At 45.6% G+C, this 23129-nt stretch overlaps 2 protein-coding genes across 5 annotated transcripts in view; one reads left to right on the top strand and one right to left on the bottom strand.

Moving 5' to 3' along the window:
- Positions 1-393: 393 nt before the first annotated feature.
- On the bottom strand, positions 394-6600 carry apex2 (APEX nuclease (apurinic/apyrimidinic endonuclease) 2). 2 transcript variants are annotated; one of them, XM_042097328.1, is made up of 6 exons: positions 6334-6600; positions 6177-6260; positions 5771-5951; positions 4320-4463; positions 2207-2276; positions 394-1903 (listed from the first exon to the last, which is right to left on the bottom strand). In XM_042097328.1, exons 1-6 carry the CDS (start codon positions 6443-6445, stop codon positions 755-757), a joined length of 1740 nt encoding a protein of 579 aa, XP_041953262.1. In that variant the 5' UTR covers positions 6446-6600; the 3' UTR covers positions 394-754. The 2 variants fall into 2 exon arrangements, with proteins under 2 accessions (XP_041953262.1, XP_041953261.1); XM_042097327.1 differs by having other exon boundaries at positions 6377-6595.
- Positions 6601-6653: 53 nt separating this feature from the next.
- The window catches only part of zgc:162200 (uncharacterized protein LOC558638 homolog), a 32964-nt gene continuing 16488 nt past the window's right edge, over positions 6654-23129 (top strand). Inside the window, exons 1-5 of one of the 3 annotated variants that reach the window (XM_042097324.1) lie at positions 6654-7086; positions 10424-10761; positions 15857-16069; positions 17399-17551; positions 22355-22855. In XM_042097324.1, coding sequence (XP_041953258.1) covers positions 10495-10761; positions 15857-16069; positions 17399-17551; positions 22355-22855 — 1134 coding nt within the window. In that variant the 5' untranslated portion in view covers positions 6654-7086; positions 10424-10494. Of the gene's footprint in view, positions 7087-7281; positions 7363-10423; positions 10762-15856; positions 16070-17398; positions 17552-22354; positions 22856-23129 lie in introns of those variants that run through there. The other 2 variants (XM_042097326.1, XM_042097325.1) reach the window with 2 other exon arrangements.

Here is a 23129-nt window from a genome sequence, read left to right on the forward strand (position 1 = left end):
ACACATTTGCATTCCGTCATCGCATGCCAGTGGGTATTCTCAATGCGAGCGACAGGAGCAACGCGATACAACGGACCCACAATTCAGCAACGGATGACGTAAACCCATGTAAAGTGAATGGGATGCGTTTCCAGCACTGCAACGCTCACAACTGTGTGGAAGCCGTATGTTGGAGATCACACCGGACAGGACTTTTAATGATGACAGTTGCATCTGCTGTGGGAGGTACAGAGGGGAAATACCCAGAACATTTCATCACCACTGACTCAAACTGACTCAACTAGAAATAGGCATCTCTCCATCTGTGGCTCTCATACAATACTAACATTGGCGCCATCTAGTGGTTATGAGTGGTGGCAACCACAGAAAGTAAAACAAAAAACATGCATTACCTGAATAATTTAGTTTCATTTATTATTATTTATGAATACTGGAAGATAAAAAAGTAGTTAGTTAAAAATCTATGTTTCTAAGGTCTTTACTTACAGTATTGTACAAAAATTAGAAATAGCTGGCAAATAAAACCACAAGTGCTTTCAAACAGTCTCGATGTGACTGAACTGTTGCAAAAACAAATAACTGCTGAATATTAACCTGTACATCATTTTCAGTGGCAGCAGATAGCAGGAGGTATTTTCATAGAATGATTTGAGATCATTTGCTGCAGTACAGCAATATTAAAACCTCCTGCACAAGTATGGTGTGATTGTGTGACAGTAAACGTTAGTCGTTATGGATTTCTGGGATTCCCCATCTACTTCCCTTTGTCCACCCAAGCAAAGAAGTTGCACCTGGCTTGGGGATTGGAGGCGTGGCCTTGTGGTCTGGCGCAAACAAAGAACTGGCGGCCCATGGTAGGCCCCGCCTTCTTCACAGTGCGCAGGACGCAGGGCTCATTGTGGACCTTACAGGGAGGTGGCTGCGGTGGACCTCGTAGGACCGCCTTCCAGAAACTAGGCAGGCATGCCTCTTTCTTTGAAGCTCCGCCCTCCACCGGAGGTGCCGCTCCACCCTCGTCTGGCTCCTGGCCACTGACCTCTACCGTACTGTTCTGATCAGATACTCCCTTCCCACTTGGATTGTTCATATTAGGTCCAGACACCAGTGGGGAGTCACTATTCCTCCCTGCATGGCTGTTGGAGTTTTCTGCAGCGGTGTCCTTAGTCCTAGCCGTGAGCTCAGCGGAGATCTTTGGTTTTTGTTCTGCAGTAGGCCCTTTGGGTTTGAAGAAGGCCAGAAGGCTTCCCTGAGGTTTTGCTGGTGTTGCCTTTGCCACTTTGCTCTTCTTCCCCTTTGGCGCGGAGGACTCGGCTATCCCATCAGGCCCCCGTTTCCTCCCGGCACTGGACCCCAAACCGAGGGGGTGCAGGTTCTCTCGGATCTCCTCTGTTTCCTGGGAGCCAGGAAGAGTTGTGTCTTTGGCTTCTTTGGACTCAACCACGTTTGGTTTCTGGTCGGCCATCTTAACCAGGAAGCGGGAGAGCTTCTGCTGCTTGCCCACAAACTCGGGCATGTAGCGTGTGCAAAAAGGCGGACAGCGGGCACTGGGCACAACCTCGCAACCCAAGTGTCCCCAGACAGGACAGTGGTCCGATCCCTCCACCTCGGGCATGATGTCCACTCCTACGAAGTGAGTCTCGACCAGGGCACAGCTGCCAAAGATGTAGTCGATGCGCGTGCCGTAGTTGGTCTGCCGCGCTCCCGTGAGCGTGTTCCAACAGGTGAAAGCTTGCGGACGGGACGGGTGGAAGAATCGGAAGGTGTCGACAAACTTCCCGCCACATTCGGTCGGCTTCCTGGAGAAGTCGGGATCATGATCTGAGCCGACGTCCTGTTCCTCCTCTGTGACCCCAAACAGGAAACCATTAAGCCACTTCCTGCCAGGGTTGTCCTCAAAATTGTCCTGCGCATGGAGAGGAAAGGTACGTGACAGGATTAATCGAACAGGATTTATCGAACATCGTACAGGAAGTGCATGACCTGTCATTTTCATAGATTGACAGATAGATGTGCAAGAAGCAATTTCAGAAAAATGAATACAATGAAAATAAAATGGTACCTCTAGTCTGCAAAAGAGTCATTAGCTGTATCAAGTATAAGTATATATACTCTTTTGATCCCGTGAGGGAAATTTGGTCTCTGCATTTATCCCATCATCAATTTATATTCTTAAAGGTATACTTCGATAGTAAGCTAAGGCACTTACAATGTCATCAGGATCACAGTGGTCTATGGGCCGGTGGGAAGTATTGATATCGCCCAAAACAATCACATGGCTAAAAAGAAAGAAAATAGTGAAATGATAGGCAATTTGCTTTTAAAGCAGCAGATTTGCTCTCGGGGTCCCCCTACAGTTGAAAAGCGCAATAACAAGCAGACTAAAAATACATCTTTTGCAAAGTATGAACATAACTCTGATACAATATAGAGGCAATGCACTGACAGCAGTCTGTAGAAAGAGATCTGAATTCCGGTAGCATAGCAGCTCTATTCCAGCTCTATTCCATCGGGGGGGGCGGTGGTAGTGTAGTGGTTAAGGAGCTGGGCTAGCGTGCAGTAGCCTGAAAGTTGCCGGTTCAATTCCCAGCTTCCACCGTTGTGCCCTTGAGCAAGGCACTTAACCCCAAGTTGCTCCGGGGACAATGTGATCCCTTGTAATATAGCTGATATAGTAAGTCACTTTGGTCAAGAAGTGTCTGCTAAATGTAATGTAATGTAATGTAATTTCGATTTCGTAGGGGAGGCAGTGTTCCTACCAGAACAGTAACTTCTTATGGCTGTTTTACAAGCGATAAGACCTGCTCAGAGTGCGGCAGAAGTGCCATTCGCCCACATTGATCTCAATAAAACATTTTTTGAAAAGTTTTTGCCTGAAATTGCACTGTGCCTATTTACAAGGGCATTGTTTCCACATCTTTTGGGGCCTACCATCAAATGTTGGACCTCTATAGAAAGCTGAGAACCTGTAGTTTTCGTAGGAAACAGTCAAAATAACTGTGTGATGTACTCACACAGAGTTACAGAGGCTAGAATATAGTTTATTCTTTCTGCCGGATTACAAGCATCTCTGAACTGACCACATTTCAGCCCTCTAGGTCACTTGATATCCCTTAGAAACTGAGCCATAGAACCAGGTCTTGTGAAGTTGTGTGCAAAAGTAGATCAATATAGAATGAAAATATGAGTGCTTTAGACCATTATTTGCCAAGGTATGCTCATGCGTTTTGTAAAATGCCTATGGAAACTCCCCATAGGACTTTTTGTTATCCAAAATGCATACTGACAATCAAATGCTTATTGCACATGAACCCCTTTGTGTAGAAGCATAATCCTGGTCTCAAATGAAAGGTAACACTTTGAGGTTTCTTGTGGATTATTTAGATTGTATGTCAGGTGTTCTGATATAGACTGACTACACAAAATATGGAATAATTACAAAAAAGTCTATTTTTGCATTTACTTTGTGGGTTCAATGGGTGTGTATGAGACAGACTATACATCTGTACAACTAATATTGGATAATACAACATGAAGATTCAATTTCTATGGATTCTTGTGAATATTTCAGTACCCAATATGTTGCATCTACTTATTGTGCTGCAGCTACACTGCATCCAGAAGTCAGGGTAGCACCAAAAGCGAAGGAGGGGGAGGGGGGGGGGGAGGGGGGCATTTTGGATCAAATTTAATTGAGTGAGACATAATAAGATTAATCTGAGAATGTAAAGCACTATACAGATTGTACATGAAAAAAGTCATTTTTGGATTCCCAAGAGTCAAAGCTTTGAAATGGTGTATAACATTACTATGCTACATAGCAATATGGTGCATACAATTGATTTAGAATGTTAGGGGGAGGTAGGGGAGGGGGGTAACCGTCCAGCCGGCGGGACACTGAAGATTATGTAGTGAGTTAATGTGCCATCTAAATTATTTTGGAAATATTTTAAGGTAAAAAAAAACTCTTTAGGGTGCCTTTAAAACAACCTTCTCCTGTCCTCACAGTATCACAAGCACTGAGGAGGGCTTTACGCCTTTTCTCAGCTGTTGTACATTTTGATATTGATTTCTGTAGCTATGTAATCACCAACTAAAGATTTAGTAGCTATGCAATCATCAACTAAACTTAAATCACCATTCTATGGCTAACATTATTCTGTCCAGAACGTTCAATCTGATCCTAAATATAAGCCTATTTCTTATTGGCAAGAGACTAATTTGCTACTTACAGTACATACGATGACCATGATCATGAAAAAAAGTGTGACTCATTCTATCTGTATGCATATACACCAGTGTAAGTGGCCAGAGTGCCTTACCACCCAGATGCCAGCAGTGCTTCAGCCCGCGCCTGCAGCAGCTGGTAGAACTGCAGCTTGAAGAGTTTGCGCTCTGGCTTCTCTGGGTCAGCCCGAGGGCAGTACACGTTCACAACGGCCAGTGTCTGTGGTCCATCTGGACCCCTGCCACATGCATGCACACACACACACACACACGCACGCGCACACACACACACACACACAATATAGACATGCAATTCAATATAGCCAAGCATAAAGGTTGAGAGTGTAGGTGTTACTGAGATCACTTAACCAATAGGCCGTATGCGTGCAAGTCTCACAGCGTGTTCTGCCGACAGTGCACTGTGGCCAGAGTGAAGTCAAACACACAAAGTGGGCCGAGTCAGGCCGAAGTTAATTAATAAGATCAGATTTTAACACTGGTTGCATCTAAACTGACATCGTCATACTTAATTCCAGTCAGAATTTGAGTTTCATACTGCTCCATTGGGATGTGATTATGGGGCGTGTTTCAACCGATACAGGGGGGAAAATGCCTCTGTACTTAAATTGGATAGACCTAACCAATCAGGGCAACGAAATAGCTTACTGTGAGCTGTAGGAAGAACACCCAGCCACCATTCTTCTCCACAAATGCCTTAACACTGTTTTCTGGTCGTTTTTTTTTTTTTTTTAAAGTTACTGCGCTGTCAATATCTTGTACAACAGATGCGATAGCAAAATCTAAATGTCTAGCTTCTAGCAACAGCGTTTTTGTTGCAAACAAAATCAACCAAAGTGTTCTCAGATGACGAGACACTGTTGCTCATCTGTCAATCATCGTACAAAGCCTGCCCAGACAATTTGATTGGTCCGAATAGCTCTGGTTTAGGCACAGTTGCTTCTCAACGGAACAAGTCCAGACCGAACTTCCCGACCTCAAATTTTGTGGGTGGGTCTAAGTTCAGGCTGGCTTTCCAGGCTAGGTTGCATGTGACTGGTTTAATCAATTTCACTTCACTGTCTCGCCCATTTCAATAGCTTCCTGCTACCTATATTGCTACCGAACTTGGGTCCCCTATCTTTTAATTATAAGATTTTAATCTAATTGTATATTCAGGTGTACAGATTTGGAAAAGAAATGTGTGAGAGGAATTGATCCCTTCTTTTCTATACTTTAGTTTTTCTCTAATCATTTAATTTGTTTCATTAGTATTCATATTACTACTATTGATAATCATAGAAGTATTACTATTATTAACATTACCATTATTACTGCTGTTATTTATTTTACTCTTCTTAATGCTTTGCCAATATTGTACAATGCACAGCCATGCAAATAAAGCTCATTGAATTAAATTCAATCGATACTATAGCATACTTTATAGCATACTATAAAGATTACAACGTCAATGTCATAATTTTAGAGAGTCATTTCTCAGACAGCTTTGACTGATGGTTTTGAGCTTTGAGTGGATTGATTATTTTACCTAATTTGATGTTGTGTGATGACAGCTCTCCCCTCATTGTCAAGCAACTGCAGCTCCTCATTGGAGAACTCTTTCTGGTCACCATAGCACCCAACAGCTTCCCCATTGTTGGTCAAGAGGCCAGTCAAACCTTCTTCTGCAGCAAACGGAGTGGCACTGTCCTTGCAAAAGGTTGCCACCCCTTTTACAGCAAGGGATCATTGACAGCATGTGTGGATTAGAATTGGACAAATGACAAGATTGCAAAACTATTAAGCACGTATTTGTTGTCAGACAGTAGCAATAAATGATCCTTATGTTCAGGTAATTCAGACTTTACATTGTAGAAGGAAATATAAAACACATTTTGAACCTCAGATGTAACTGACTAGTTAATAGTCATTCAACAAACCAAGGCACAGTTCACCTGAGTAACCACTGCGTCCTCTGCTGAAGCTGAAGTACGAGTTATACCCTTCTACAATTGCTGTTTTTTCATCAAGCAGGTCCCCTGTTACAAAATAACGGCCACATGTCAATCGGATATGCATTCATTCTAAAGCTGACAGTAACTTCATGCATATCATGCCTTCCGCGTCCGCGTGACTGAATGGCAGTGATTCTTACTTGTAACTTTTGTTTCTTGGACACAAATAATTTCAGCATCAAATGAATCCAGTGTTTTCTTGATTGCATTCTTAAATGTCCGTATACCGTTGATATTCCAAGTCACAATCTTCATTTTTACGTGCCTGGACTCATCTGCACACTTGATGGCGAACACTTGAGGGGCAAATGTCATAGACAGCAAATGTACACAGAGAAAAATGAAACGGAAGTAGGACCAGAGACTTTGGTAGGGGTTGTGAACGCTCTGTCGCCGCCTATTGTGTGGAGTATACAATTAAAATATTCTAAAACGTAAACCGAAGCCTAGCTAAAGATTGATGAGCTTGACGAAATCAAGTAGTCAAATGTTTGAAATTCCACGTGTTCAATATATTTCCTCTTCATTCCAGTGATTTTTGCGGAACAGCTTATTTTCATTTTAACCCTTCCTACTGCGACCATGCGCGGATGATCTGCGCCGTTCACTGAATGACCGCACTTCGGCGCGCCAACACTTTCAAAGCTGACGTTCACCGGTTTGTCTGGGAGGACAGTTGAAGATTTCAAACAACACCCTTGATGTTAAAACCGAATTGACGTCTTGGTCTAATCCAGAGAGTGGTGAAAAGACAACGGAGCTTGGGCCGCGCTTTATTCATATTAACAAACTGAGGACGATGATGAGATACTTAACCTGGACAGCAAAATCCGGTTTAATTGAGTACAAGGTAAGAATGTCTTGTTAGCCCTTAGGATAAGTTAATGGACAAGGATAATGCAACCAACTTTAAGATAACTTAGTTTTAAGTTTGTGTCACTTGCTAAAATGAGTATATGTTGCCTCAAGCTGACATCCATTGTAACTTTCTAGCTAACAACGTAGATTCTATTTTCAAACTCTGACTGGCTGGTCCTCTCGTCAGCATGCACCTTCTGAATCTCTAACGTTAGCAAGCTAGCTAGACGGAGAAGCCACCTTTATGAACGGACACAAGGAGTGAAAGGTTTGGCGAACCGTCTGGGATTTCGCTACTTATTACGATATGTTTGCTCATTTCCTCCTGCCCGTTCAAATTAGCATTGCGCTAAGGCTTGTATATCACGTTACGTTAGCTGGGTTGATGATTTGACATTTTCGGAGTCTGTCTGCGTTAACGTTAGATTAGATAGAGGGAACGTTAGCTGTCCTCTAGTTATGAAGTTAATCAACTTGTAAGTTAACAACTCTCTCAACACTATTCTTGTTTACTCAATAATTTCGTGTAAAATGCCATTTTGTTGGCAAAGCTATTGAATTATCAGTTGTAGCTACGTTTGTAAGGAACATCAAGTTTGCCCTGAGTTAACGTCTTTCTTATTTTGTTGGACCGCATCACAACATGTTTTGGCAGCTCTCAACTAACATTAGCTAAATATCTGATCTTAGCTGAAATATGGTTGTAAATGTAGCCTACACCCATCACTGCCAACATTAACGAGGATGCTTTGGTTTAACAAGTTCCCTCTTTTGGTTAAGCTAAATAGCATAATTTACCACTGTGTCATGTGCATGAGAGAATCTCTGCTGAGAGTGATATGGTGGCAGTTTCTAATAGGCGGAAGTCGGAAGTCGACTGATTACTGACTTCAGAGGATTATCTGCTCTGGTGTCATCTTTTGAAACATATAACGTTACAACTTAAATTTTGTGACCTGTCTTCTGACAGCTCGTTCGGATGCAGCAACCATGTATAGGCCTATCTAGTTGAACGAGTTACCCCAAATTCTTAGTTTCAACGGCTAGGAAATTCTTGTAAATCAGGGGTCTCCAACCTTTCCCCCCTTTGGCAAAATGAATGTGGCAGAGAACTACTAATGTTTTGTATTAGTAGTAACATGTAGGCTATTCAAATAGCTGATCTCCACCTGAAACAGCCTTGACTGGTAGCTCGAAAGTCATATGAAAAATTGCTGTAGACTTTGATGAAGTGGGGATTGATGTTACATCTTTTATTGACTGCCATTTGCACTGGTCATTTGTATTTGTGGAAAAATAAACACGTTAGCTTTCCTCATTACTTTTATTGAGGATATTGTCTATAGTCTGGTGTGTGCTTGGTAGCCTGCTAACATTCACCTCATGCCAAACCAACATCACTGAAACTACCAGGGAGCAGCATAATTGTTTAATTGGTAAATAATCATTTTGTATGAGAGGGAGGCAGGATGTCTTTACATTTGATTTGATGGGGATTTCACATGTTTAAAGAGACTAGATTTATATGTTCTTTGAACCTTTTGGAGACCTACTCAGAAGTAGGTGGAGAGCTACTGGTACTTGTAGTTTGAGACCCCTGGCGTAAGTGGTGTCAAGTACTGATCAGTGGTGTCAAAGGGTTATGCCATGACTGAAATCACAACTGGAAGTTTTACTAAAATGTGGTGAGATTTTAATGTTGTGTTCATAGGTGTGATAGTTGTTACATCTGATTACTCATATCCATGTTTACAAATGTTTGTGCACTGTACCCTTGGATTTGTTTGGTTTAGCCCTCTAAGGAGAGGACAAGCACAGCATCTGTTCTTAACAGACTACAGAGGCCTAGAGAACGGCAGCAGAACTACAGGCTTCGGCATGTTGCATCTCAAACGCTGTGTTATTAAAGGCTGACAGGACTTCAGGGAAAGTGACCAAAACTCTGCTAATCTGATAACGTTAAACCAAATCCCGCTGTCCGTGGCCCTGATGGGATGACTGGGGTCTCGTTGGTGCTTTTGCTACATGCAAGATTAGCCGTCCGTTGCTAAGCTCTCATAATTACATTCCATAGGGAATTAGTGATGAGCCACAGTCCATTTGTCCAGGCCTCTATTTCAGGCCTTGTTTGTCCTGTGAGGTTATAATTGTTTTGGTTAGAATTATAAATTAGATTGACCTGTATGTAGCCCAAACAGTCCATGGATTTAGTTGTCAGACTCAGGCAGTAAGATAAAACATGATGTATATTCTTTACTTTATTCTGGACTAGGCCACATATTTTGTGAACAACTGCCTACCTGGATACTAAATAGCTGTGTATCTGTACAATCCTTCAGAATCTCCCCCTGTCTGAGTGTGTGTGTGTGTGTGATCTGATTACTTCATGAGGTTTTAAAGGTAGGGGTAGGTAGGAGATAGTTTCTGAAGCCTTTTTTTGTGCTATATATTTCCTGAAATCCTCATTACAACCTGATCGCAGCCAGTTAATAAAATGCTTTGACATCAAAACAAAAAATATCACCCAGTCAAAAAAGCTCTCGGTACTCAGAAATGCTGCTCCTGTCAAAGTCGCGCTGAGGGGAGGAGTAGCTGGAGGGCAGGGGTGGGATTTCTTCGGTTGTATACTTTTAAAATCTCTTTTTTTCAAGTTGCGTTTTCCAGCATCACATCTCCGATTATACCTCTTAACCTCAACGCTGAGCCCCTCCTGCATGCCTTTCCCCATTCATCTGTATGTGACAGTATGTCCCTACGGATAGGCCTTGTTGTGATAATGAAATATCTATCCCATAGGGGCCTGCTATGATTCCCTCCCTTCTCTGTTCCTAGTGTCCTGCCCCATAGCTACTGTGTGAATGAGATGTTGGGGATTAAGAGGCCACACTGACTGACTATCACTTTTACTTTGAGATGGCCATTCAGGCCGGCCCTTCTCCTTTGTAATCCTATTAGAACTCAATGACGTCGCAGGGAGAAGCCATTTGTTCACCATCTGAACAAAACTGATCGCAAGAATATTAGAGTAGTATATGATACCAACAAGATACCCCTTATTTGTACCCATTGTTGCCCAATGCTGTCTGTTGGTGGGTGGTAGTCTTAATTTTCACGTGGAAATAGAAAGGTGGTATTTTTGTGCTAACTGCTTCTTCAGCCGTTAGGTAAGCCAACATGCCATGCATTATATTGCATTCATTCCATAGTACAGCTGACTTCTGCTACTGAGAACACATTGAGATTGAAAGTCGGATTAGATTTGAAAGGTCAAGAGATGCTGCTATGATAATGGCATAATAATAGAGATGCTCCTTTCTCATTTTGCTTAGGAGGCATGAAGAACCAGGCTTGAGGAACTCTCATCCAGAACCTTCCGTAGAGGAGGAAGAGGAGGCAGCGGATGGAGGAAGAGAGAGCCAGGATGCTGGAAGACGAAGGAGAGGATGAGGGCGGGATGGGTGTGGAGATGGAGGTCGGCGGCCCGGTCGACCTCAGAACGGCAGTGGCGAGGCTGACGCTGGAGCTCCAGGAGGCCAACGAGGAGAAGCTGCAGGCGGCTCGCTACGGCCTGGCCGTCTTGGAGGAGAGCGCCGCCGTCAAGAGCCGCAACAGCCAGCTGGAGGAGGAGCAGGAGGCCCTCAAGCAGGAGCTGCAGCAGCTGCGGGAGGTGAGTCGCGGGCCAGGGACGGAGCAGAGGAGGAGGAGGAAGAGGCTACGCACCTCCTGCAGCCTCTCTAGGAGTAGGAGTAGGGCGGGATTGTGAGTGGGATTGTGGTTCCTGTACCATGAAAGTTTTCCTTATCTTATCTACTCTTGAATCTTATCCATGTAGGTAAGCCTCGCTGGCTAGTTACAGAGTCACTACTCATTTGTGTGCAGGTTGTCGTCACTATCAGGTGCTATCACTACAGTGTGTTAACATGAGACTCTCAGACCAGCTGAAGTTACACACACACATACACACACACACACACACACACATTGTCTCTTTCTCTCTCTCTCACACACACACACTCTCTCTCTCTTTTTCTTTCTTCTAGTCTTCTGAGATAAGGCTGTCACACCTTTGGGCTGACATCTCTTGTCAGTAGGACACACACACACACAGAGGGATGTGGGGGATTTCAGAACCACTCACGATATGGCTGCTGGTGCTACGCAGACCGTGAATAATCTCACTGGCCTTGAAGCAAGGAAAAACTGTTAAGCTCTCTCTCACCCTCTTACGTTCCCTTCCCTTTGTCTCATTTTGATGACGGTAAAGGTTAGATAACTATGTTCCTCTGAACATATAGGTCATGCAGTGAGCTCTGATTTTCTCTGGTTGACTTTTAGAGGATAATGTGGTGAAAGAAAGTGCAGGGGGGGGAAAAAAAATGTCCCTGACCATTTTTTGTATCGAGACATTGAGCCTTTGCATGTCATCACATATAAATCCAGGGGATCAGCCGTTCAAACACGGAGAAATCCCAACAGGAAAGATGTATGTATATAGGCACATCTACTCTGGGGTAGTCTGAAGAATAACAAGGGAGACAAAAAACTTGAGTCTTCAGTTCTAATTTGAACCAGATTATACGTAGATGATTATATCATTTTATTGTGTGGTTATTTTTCATCTGTAATTGGGTTTGTGCTCCTGTGTGTGTATGTGAAATAAGAGCCATCTTTCTAAGAGAATAGGCTAATATTCTGAATCCGCTATCATCTTTTTTTATATTTAGCTTGAGTGGAATGTTACACACAAACAGCCTATGAGGGTCTGGTCAGCTGTTTCTTGTGACAAGTCAGCTGTTAGGCTCAGAGATTCCAGTAGACCGAAGTGGAACTCGTCAAAGACTGGAAGTCAGTCAGGAAAAACCGCCTGAACAGACCCCATGAGTAGCTTACTCTCTTGGGGCTGGCATAGCTAGTGTAGTGCCCCCCCCTCCCCCTAGGCCAGAGCCAGAATGCTGAAGCCACCACTTCCGAAGAGTTAAGGTAACTTTAAAATCTCTTAATTTGCCTATTTTCCATCTTTAATCACTCCTGCATATTGCTACCTGCAACTGAAATGGACCAACAAGCATATGATTTGTATAGTACAGTAGCTGAGCTAAAGGGCAGAATAGCGGTTGTGCATGTGTATATAGCGGGGGGGGGGGGGGGGGGGTTCTCTGTGGTTCGTGTGGACCGTGTGAGCACATGCCCGGGCCGCCGTTGGTTTGTTTGTGTTGTGGAGGGCGACTGACTGAAATGCTTTGCTCAGTCAGCAGATATGTGTCCTCTAGACTACAGCACAGCAGTCATGCCATGTGAAGGTTAACTGCAGAAGGATGTTGGCGCTGCATTTACTGACTTGGTAGTTATGTTTACAAAGTGCTAATATGGGGCATGTAAATATGTAATTGGTTTTGCACATTTCAATATGACATGTCGCACCATCTCTGTCTCTGTCTCTCATTCTCGTTCACACACTCACTCATTCTTTCTTACTGGACACTCACTCATATACAAACTCTTTGAAATCTAATGTAAACAGAGACTAACTGTTATATGATATTAAAGGATTGCGTGAGATGTTTTACCACAAATACCATGTGTTATGATCTTGTGGTATGCAAAGGAAGTGATTCTTCCCTTCAATGTAGTAGACGGTGCCCAGCATACATGCCAAGCATGAAACCGTTCCATCTAACCCAGGTGCAAGCTGTCAGTCATTACAGACTGTACATCACTTCTCGATGACCCCCCAACTTGGAATGACTCCCCAAATCCTGCGCTGAGTCTGTGATCTCTTGGCTGCCTTCTGGGCGTCTGGCTGCTTGAGTGGAATACCAGCGAACCCTCCAGATCTCTCATGCAGCGTTGGGGACAGACTGACTACCAGGCATCCAAAACATCCACCTGTCACTGACTGTGTCATCGGAATTTGAGCAGGGGACCTTGAGAGAGCCAAACGGCAGCAGATTTGTACTGTTTTGTGAGGGAATGCTCAAGATAGGTCACACGCCTTCCGAACAGGACGCTGGGAGAGTGTGCCTGTGGTCCAGGTCTGATGATGGACACTGCCCACACACACATACGCGCATGCACACACACACACGCACACAGAGGCAGCATTACTGGCAGAGATGATTACTTTCCTTTTCCGGAGTTCTCTGAAAGTCTAATGCACTCTACCCTCATCAGAGTTCACACACACACACACACACACACACACACTCTCATGCTCGCATGCTCGCATACACATTTACACACACAGCCCCCACACACACAGAAAGATTACTGGAATAGCTGCATCACTCTTGCTAACAGACTGACCCAAAGTAGCTGTCTGCAGCAAGCATCCCTCGATGTGTGTGTCTGTGTGTCTATGTCGTCTGTGACCCAGTTTAACTGGTTCCTGCCCTAGAGGTAGAAGAGAGGTGTTTGTTTATAAACTGTTCCTCTTCCAGGCAGAGCGAAGGCCCACATAAATAACATGTGCTTTACACCCCAACAGAGGGTTTGTGTCGTGTGGGCAGAGTAAACAGACTTTGACCTTAAACATGGGCTCTATTGTGTGTCCTGAAAGCTGGGCAGGAGCGCACAGACTTCATACAACTAGCTAATGCCTTACTGTGATTTCAGGACCGATGGGTAGAGCAGCAACTCTCCACTCTCCTGCTAACAGGCCCTGATGGGAGAATCTCATTTCCACTTGCACCTCTGGCTTGGTGCATGGCACCCTTAATCATGTACATCTGGTGTTGTTGGGTGGTGAATTGCGTGTGTGTGTGTGTTTGCACCTCTGGCTTGGTGCATGGCACCCTTTATCATGTACATCTGGTGTTGTTGGGTGGTGAATTGCGCGTGTGTGTGTGTTTGCAACTCTGGCTTGGTGCATGGCACCCTTTATCATGTACATCTGGTGTTGTTGGGTGGTGAATTGCGTGTGTGTGTGTGTGTGTGTGTGTGTGTGTGTACACAGAAATGTCAGACTGTGAGCATTGCATTCTTGCCCCAGAGAGTGTAAAGCCAAAAGTCAGGTGAATCCTATTCTAAATCTCAGGTTAAGATCCTTTAACCTAGCTACAATTTGTAAGGTATAACCAATATTAAGTTAATGTTACAAATGAAAACAAATGTAAGGCTACATAAAATTGAAAAATGGTTCTGCACTAGGTTACAACAAAGTACGTATTAAAAACATTACAATGGAGGACACGATCTGCGACAACTTGTTGGCTATATTTAGAAGGTGCTTTGCGGGCGTCCTGCGGGCACCGTAGAGACTACAGACTCTGTCTTGGGTGGGTGGACTTTGCCCATTTTCTTAACCAATTGGAAAATTCCTCTTATAACAGTTGCTAGGTAATGTTGATGGAAATAAGTTGCTGGCAAGTAAAGTGATTAGTGAAGGCCACTAAATTAGATCTAAAGATTAGGTATATAATTCCACCTGGGTTATACAGGGAACTTGAAATTAAGAGTATTTCCTATGTTTTCATGATTTGGGCCCAAGTCTAAAAGATAAAGCAGGGGGAAAAAAAAACATCGATCCCTGACTATTAGACCAACAGGGCAGGTAAGATCCATGGACTAGATCCATGGACTAATCCAGGACTAGACCGATGGGTAGGGCAGCTCTCCGCTCTCGTGCTAACAAGCTCTGATGGAAAATCTCATTTCCACTTACATCTCTCTGTGTGTGTGTGTGTGTGTGTGTGTGTGTGTGTGTGTGTGTTCAGAGTGTGAGCAGTGCATTCTTGCTACGTCATCTTCACTTTGCATTACAGAGAGTGTAAAGCCAAAAGCCAGACGAATCCCTTTCTAAATCTCACACCAGCTCCAAAGGGGCCTTGTCCCCTCCGTGAGTTAAAGTGAGGAACAATGACTTCCCCCTGTCTGCTCCTTAAATAATGTCTCCTGGGGAAGATTTCATGCTGTTCCCTCTCCTGCCGTCTTGTGATGTTATATGGGCCTACAAGACCTTTCTTGTGTCCCCACCCATGACCAATCTATCAGATGAAGAGCCTTGTTCTGGACCCATGATTAATGTGTGGGACAGGAGAGGTGTCCCCTTGTTTTGTCCTAAACTAATGCCCGAGGCTGAGGGATGTCCCCTTCTCCCTCACACTGAGCCGTGACTGGTGGCTCGTAGACCAGTTGGCTTGGTGTCCGTGTCCACAGCACTGTGACAAGGCTGTGTGAAAGTTGTTGGCCTTCTGTTTATGTTGGGAAGGGAGGGCCTCCTTTTATGGAGCGGCCATTTTCTATAGACAGAGTAGTGGGGTTGCCCCCCAGAATTTCTGGTTGCCTGGGTAGCCGGAATGTGATGTCACACAAAGAGGGTAATGTATGCGTTGGAGTGTCTCCCTGGATTGGTCAGTTCAGGCGGGCAGAGTGGCCGTGTTCTTTGAAGACAGTTGTTGTTTACTAGCCAGTGGGAAGTAAACAAATTCTTTCCCATTAGAGGTACAAGGGGACTGAAACCAGGCGTTGTTGAGCAAAAATGTTCCCAGAAATATCAAACCTGAAATATTTCCAGATTTAGCACAAATGGAACTTTGTTTGAAATGGAACTTTGTTTGAAACTGATGACTCCCATTTGAAGTGCAGGAAAGAAATCACTTTTTCCCCCCTCTCGTTCTATGCTGTCATAACACTTGTATCCAGCTCCACTTGTCTAAACATAAACGCATTAAGCTGAGTCACGAGAATGAGGCAGGGATTGGTCTTTGCTACATAATTGGTCACACCAAAGACTGATTGTGTGTGTGTGTGTTTTATGTGTTTAGGCCCTGGCGGACTCAGTGAGCAGTCATAAGCGAGCGGCGGCAGACGGCGAGAGCCGAGAAGAATCTTTGCTTCAGGAGACAGCCAGCAAGGAGGCTGCCATGGCGACGCGCATGGAGGAGCTGCAGGTGGAGCTTCGGCAGGCCCGCATCACGTTGGCCAATGCGCTCTCAGAGAGCGAAAGGCTGGGCGGGCTCTCAGCACAGCTCAAAAAGGTAACAACCAATCAGTATCCATGTATCCAATCAACAGATGCCAGTCATATCTATTCATTACTAGTTAATTTTTCTTATGCAACTCATTACAAACGCATATGGATGACCTTTAACCCTGAAAGGTGTACCGTCTCACCGGAGTGATGGGCATGTTGGAAAATTAATGTTCTAAAGACCATTTTTCAGTTGTGGAGACACAGCTGTGCGCAATTTCATGCGAGTCATCATTGCCCTAGGACATTTTCAGCCGGTTGGAAATTGGACTCATTTTATTTTTATTTTTTATTTATTTTATTTATTAATTTGTTTGTTGTCTGTCTTGTATGTCTTGGTTGAAAAACCCACACCTTAATAATCTAATTATTAATCTCACAGTCAGCTGGTATGATTGTGCTTAAGACCAGCTGAGAGAATAATGGAGCTGATGGAGGTGCTCGATAGGTGTCTTACAACACCGTAATAACATGCCAGGCTGCTCAGGTATGTTTGAATAGCCCTGAAATTAGTTAGCCTTCAGACCTTCCAGTCAGCTATCAATCATGCCGTTATTGACCTCCTGTCTTTTACAGGTTGTCAGAAAACAATGAAATATAGGTTATATAAAAAAAGAGGGCGCTAGCTAGCTAACTTTGTTGTTTGGCTATAAGTGGGTGATATTTGCTTAACGTAATGCCCTGTAGTTACCACTTGGAACCCTAGTTCTCTATCAGCTCTGGTGTGCCACCAGACAGCATGTGGAGGCCAGTGGCGGCAGCAGGACGGAGAGCGGAGGCTCAGTTTGGCCACTCTCTCTGGTAATGAGAGGGCAGTTGGGCGGTTGGCTTTGACCAGGGCTCAGGGCGCCCATCTAAAAGCAGCTGGTGCCTGGAGACACGCTAGCTAGCGTCTGCACTGCACTGCGCACTGTGTTCAGCCAACCATAACTGCATGCATGATCAGGATTTGTGTGTGTATCTGTGTCTGTGTGTGTGTGAAAGCAGGAAGTGTAATGTTGTGCACATACTGTGTGTGTGTGTGTGTGGGTAATGTTGTGCACATACACTGTGTGTCTGTGGCATCAATGATTACATGAGGGTAGCTCTGTGTTGTGCTTTTCTTCTACCCGGTTTTTGAAGGCGGGCTTATGGACCGGCTTTGACTGGCTTTGAGGTTTCATGAGTTTAGCCAAACAGTAATCGGAGCCAGCTGAACATGCCTCTGTGCTGCTTTATACTGTGAAGAGCATGCACACTCACACATAACTACATGTATGTTATATTTATGTAAACATGTATTGATTAATGTATTTGTTTGTGTATTGTTTGTGTGTGTGTGTGTTTGTGTGGTCAGGAATGTGAGTGTTTGGAGGCGGAGAAGGGTCACATGCGTGATGAGATGAAGGAGTTTAAGGTGCGCGAGCTTCAGCAGCTGCAGGATAACAGCGAGCTGGAGGAGGAGAACATCTCACTGCAGAAACAAGTCTCCGTTCTAAAGGAGAACCAGGTAAAAAACGCACCCCCCCTCACATGCACATTGAACATTGCACTGCAGGAGCAAGTCTTGGTTCTAAAGGAGAATCCGGTGCGGCGACATGCACATGTAGAGCATCTCACTCCAGAAACAAGTCTGCACACACACACACACACACACACACACACCAGACTCTGTTCTAACAGAATTAGATAGTAGCATGCACATCACAACATAAATGAAGAGAAACAGTACATTAATATTGACCTAAATTCACGCAAGTTGTAAAACTAAAGGGGGCATTAAGTCGCTAAGTAATGACTCATAATTTAGGAGCCTGTTTCCAACTGTTGGCACATGGCACATCCCGGTGGCCGTGCCGGTTTGTGGTTGTGTTGCAGGGTAGGCCCTTCTGTCACTCTCTGTGGTAAGAATGGCGGCTTTTGTGCCACGGGCCGGGCCATCCATCTTGTGACCGAGCCTTTCCTTCCCCTTCCCGTGCTGGTGCCATGCTGCCCTCTCCCTCCCAACCCTCCCTGCTGCACAGACGCCCTCTTTGTCAAAGACATGACCCCAGCTGATCCTCAACAATAGCCCTTCTTAAGCAGCCACGGTCAGGAGACAATAACAGCCAGCCAATTGCGCCCAGATTAGCTGACTAACGGCATTAGCTGGCATTGTGGCTGGCCAGTGGCTAAACGACTGACCAAATGACATCTGGGGAAGGTATGCTAAAGCATATTGCCCTACATAGTCAACATGATGATGCATAGACAAATCCTAATACCATGTGTGTCTGTGTGTGTGGCCCATATTTTCTGTTTTCCAGGAGTCTGTAGTGTTGCCATAGGCTTAGACCTATTATAAAATGACTGTGGAATGGATTCAGCACTCATTTGTTTCCTATTGGCCAGATCTGACCCGGACCTGGGCCGGAGGCTGCCACTGCTACTGCTGCCCCCTCTCCCTCTTCCCGGCCGGCCCTAAGCAGATGGTTCCCCCCTTATGAGCTGGTTCTGGTCAAGATTACTGTTCAAGGAGAATTCCGTCGATTTTACACATAGATAGTTTCTCGAGGTCACCGAGTACTGTCTGTATGGGGGGGGGAAAAGCCCGAAAACAATCTGTTCTACCAAGCACATGGGGGCTCATGAACATGCCCCCAGAGTGTAGCACTGTAGCTGCCTGGCAGCTCTAGCTGTTGGCTGCTGTAAATCGAGATTGTTTTTGTTGCTGTTTTTTGTACAGACAGTACTCTGTGACCTTGAGAAACGGAGATCTATGTGAAAAATCCCCGGAATTCTCCTTTACAGTTGAGTTCTTTTTCCTTGTCACTGCCCATTGTTGCCTGCTCTTGGGGGTTTTGGCTCTGCGCTTTGTAAAGTCCTCCCTGAGACCATTTCAATAAGCCCATTTAACAGTGTCCGGGTGGCCATGTTAATGATGCCTTAATCGGCAGAGTAAAACGTCTTCCTGTTCCTGTCTTTCCTGTGGACTGTGCTGTTCCAGAGGAAGTTACTTTACACAGTGGCGACATCTTGTGAAATGGGCTTATTGTTACTTGCGCAAGCTAGATAGTAAATAAATGTGAACAACAGACAACAGTTTCTGGGGGAGTAGCTCCACTGTGTGTTCCTTGTCTTGGGGAGATTATGACAGGGGTCAGACAGCCTGCAGCTTATTCCCTTAGGCCTCTTTAGGGTCATCAACCTGACTGAAGGCTTGGCCAGGGATCCACACCAGCCCGCGGCATTTAGAGTCCAGCATGTAAACATGAGCGTCTTGGCTCACACATACGCTTTAAGATGCATGTGCCTGTCCACTACGTGTCACACACACACATACACACATACACAACAATGGTATTAGTGGTGATCACACGTGCATCCACACATTCTAATTTAGCACATCTCCCACTCTCTCTCCTCTCTCGTTCTCTCTCTTTCTCACGCACAAACACACAATAACCGCTATCTGAGGGAGCCTCTGATGCTCTTCAAGACTGCTTTGACACAACAGACTGGAAAATGTTTAAGCAGGCAGCCACTTACAACAACCAGACAGACATAGAGGAGTATACAGACACTGTAACCTCTTACATCACCAAGTGCATTGATGATGTGACCCACACAAGACATCATCACTCGGGCTAACTGGAAGCCATGGCTGACAGGGGATGTCCTCAGGCTGCTGAGGGCCAGAGACAAGCCTACAGAGCTGGGGATGAAGCTGGCATGAGAACAGTGAGAGCCAACCTGTCCCGTGGCATCAAGGAAGCAAAAAAGGAATACACTCACAAGATAACCACCCACTTCAAAGACAGCAGGAACGCACAAAGCCTATGGCAGGGCATTCAGGCCATGACTGACTACAAGCCCGCGCCACAGAGCTGTGAGAGCAACATCCCTCTGCTCAACAATCTGAACAGCTTCTTTGCTCGCTTTGAAGCACAAAACAGCACTTGCCCACAGAAGACCCCTCCACACGAGCAGCCCCTGTGCCTCTCTGCCGACAGCGTGAAGAGGACACTTGCTGCTATCAACACCCGAAAGGCAGCAGGCCCAGACAACATCCCAGGTCGTGCGCTGAAGTACTGCGCTGAGGAGCTTAAGGATGTCTTCACAGACAAATTTAACACTTCCCTGAAGCAAGCCATCGTCCCATCATGTTTCAAAACTGCCACCATCATACCTGTGCCGAAGAAAACTGCTCCATCCTGCTTCAATGACTACCGCCCCGTGGCACTGACACCCATCACCATGAAGTGCTTTGAGCGGCTTGTCATGTCACACATCAAATCCATTCTCCCCCTCACCCTGGACCCCTTCCAGTTTGCATACCGAGCTAAACGGTCCACAGAGGATGCAATCTGCTCTGCCCTCCACCCAGCCCTCACCCACCTGGAAAAAAGAGACTCTTATGTGAGATTGCTGTTTATAGACTTCAGTTCTGCATTCAACACCATAATACCACAACAACTCATCTGCAAACTTGACAAACTGGGACTCGGTACCTACCTCTGCAACTGGCTCTGTCAGAGGCCTCAAGTAGTACGTGTTGGCAATAATATCTCAAGCAGCATCACACTGAGCACGGGGGCCCCTCTAGGCTGCGTGCTCAGTCCGCTGCTCTTCACCCTGCTGACGCATGACTGCACTGCTCCTACAGCAACAACCACATAGTGAAATTTGCTGACTACACAACTCTGGTGGGTCTCCTCACCAAAGGCGACGAGACTTAATACAGGTTGGAGGTCGGCCTTCTGACCACGTGGTGCAGGGACAACGACCTCCTGCTGAACGTCAGCAAGACCAAGGAGATTGTTGTTGACTTCCGGAGAGGTCACACCCAACACCTGCCACTGACCATCGACGGTGCTGTGGTGGAGAGAGTGAGCAGCACCAAATTCCTGGGGGTGCACATCAGTGAAGACCTCTCCTGGACCACCAACACTGCATCACTGGCGAAGAAAGCTCAGCGCCGCCTGTACTTCCTGCGGAAACTCAGGCGAGCAAGTGCTCTACCAGCCATCATGACCACATTCTACCGAGGCACCATTGAGAGCATCCTCTCCAGCTGTATCGCTGTGTGGGGCGGAAGCTGCACTGAATACAACAAGAAAGCCCTGCAGCGCATAGTGAACACAGCTGGAAGGATTATTGGTGCTTCACTCCCCTCCTGAAGGACATTTACACCTCCCAAGTCACCCCGCTCACAATTTGTTTGATCAACTGCCCTCTGGGAAGAGGTACAGAAGCCTGCGCTCCCGCACCACCAGACTCACCAACAGCTTCATACACCAGGCTGTTAGGATGCTGAACTCTCTCCACCCTCTCCTCCCTCCACCCTCAGCTACATAACATCCTGGACTTTGGACCCACAATGGCTGCCTTGCACTACTCCACTTGCACTACTCCACTTGTACACTTGCACACTTTGCAACTTGTTGTCCTGAAAACACTTCTGAACACACTTCTGCTGCTCTTACATAACTTGCACCACTATGCCACTTGCATACTTAGGTCAAACAGAACTACCTCAGCCATTTATTGGCCTGATTTTTGCACTATTATATTGACTGTCTACTGTATGCACAATTGCACATTTTCAACTCAAATTTTGCTGCTCTTATTTTCTTCATTGTATGTGCCGCCTTATTTTTTTACTTTTTATATTGTTTACTTGAATGTTATGTTTATCTGTGGACCTAATTGGTAAAATATGTCTTGTCTCCACCGTGGGATAGTGGGAAATGTAATTTCTATCTCTTTGTATGTCTTGACATGTGAAGAAATTGACAATAAAGCAGACTTTGACTTTGACTTTGATCTCTCTCGCTCAATTTGGGATGGGGGGCTATTGGAGTGAAACAAACACACACACACCTCCCTCCCTCCTACATCTATCTCTCTCATGGTGGTTGAGTTTGAGGCTCTGAAGCTGGAGCTCTCCCTTAAAGGAGAATTCCAGCGAAATTTTTTTTTTTTTTTTTTTTTTTTTTTTTTTTTTTCCCACATAGATCTCTGTTTCTCGAATTCAGAGTACTGTCGGTACAGAAAGAAAACTCAAGATAAAGTTGCTGCAGCTAACAGCTACAGTGCTACACTCTGGGGGCATAATCATGGCCACACACATAAACATAATCATGCCCCCAGAGCCTTTTTTTTTTTCCGAAATCACAATTTTTTTTTTTTTTTGTACGACAGCCCTCAGTGACCTCGACATCTTCCACATCTTTGTGAAAAATCGCCGGAATTAAAGAGGAGGAAACATGCAAACACACACACACTTAACACACTGTCTCTAACCATCACCTCCCCTCCCCTCTCTCTCCAGGTTGAGTTTGAGGCCCTGAAGCTGGAGCTCTCTCATAAGGAGGAGGAGCAGGAGGAGCTGCGCGCTCAGCTGGAGGAGGCCGGCCGGCTGCGGGCCATCGCGGAGCGTCAGCTGGACGAGGCGCTGGAGGCCCTGAAGGAGGAGCGCGAGCAGAAGAACTGCCTCCGACGCGAGCTCTCCGCCCTGGCCCTCAACCCCTTCGACTCCCTCGGACCCCTGGAGCTCCACCTCGGCCAGCTCGACGACAGCCACGACAGCACCGGGGGGAAGAGAGAGGAGGACGGGGAGAAGGCTGACGAGGAGGACCAGGACAGCGGGTTTAATAACGGGCCGAGCTCCGGGTCCAAGGGGACCAGCGGCAGCGGGAAGGCCCAGCTGAGGAGTTCGACGCCCAGGAGCAGCGACGCCTTCCTCAGGCCCCCGGCTCCAGGCCTGGTGGCCGACCTGCTCAGCGAGTTGCACCTGTCGGACGGCCAGAAGCTCAAACAGCAGCTGCTGCAGGTAACACAACTGAAGGCAAACGATCACTTGCACGCACACAGTCGCATGGACGCTCACTCGCTTACTCATGAACCACACACACTTAGTTTACTGATGGTGAGAAATAGATCGGTGCACTTATCATACCCTATCAGAGGCCCAGAGAAGTACAAATGTTTTCACCAGAGGAGACAGATTTGCATTACATTTACATAACCTCATGCCTTAGACTATTGCATTCAAAATGCCTCTCAGCACAGTGAGACAGACACACTCACTCACCCTGTCCTGTCTG

The sequence above is a fragment of the Alosa sapidissima genome, chromosome 7, assembly GCF_018492685.1.
Source record: "Alosa sapidissima isolate fAloSap1 chromosome 7, fAloSap1.pri, whole genome shotgun sequence".
Taxonomy (NCBI): Eukaryota; Metazoa; Chordata; class Actinopteri; order Clupeiformes; family Clupeidae; genus Alosa; species Alosa sapidissima.

Bases quoted from the DNA above. Each gene is read 5' to 3' on its own strand.
- apex2 (XM_042097327.1), bottom strand. From the start codon at position 6,551: ATGACATTTGCCCCTCAAGTGTTCGCCATCAAGTGTGCAGATGAGTCC. The intron at 4,464-5,770 runs GTAAAATAATCA...TGCATGTGGCAG, and splicing joins ATCACACAACATCAAATTAG to GGGTCCAGATGGACCACAGA. The intron at 1,904-2,206 runs GTAAGTGCCTTA...CTCCATGCGCAG, and splicing joins ACTGTGATCCTGATGACATT to GACAATTTTGAGGACAACCC.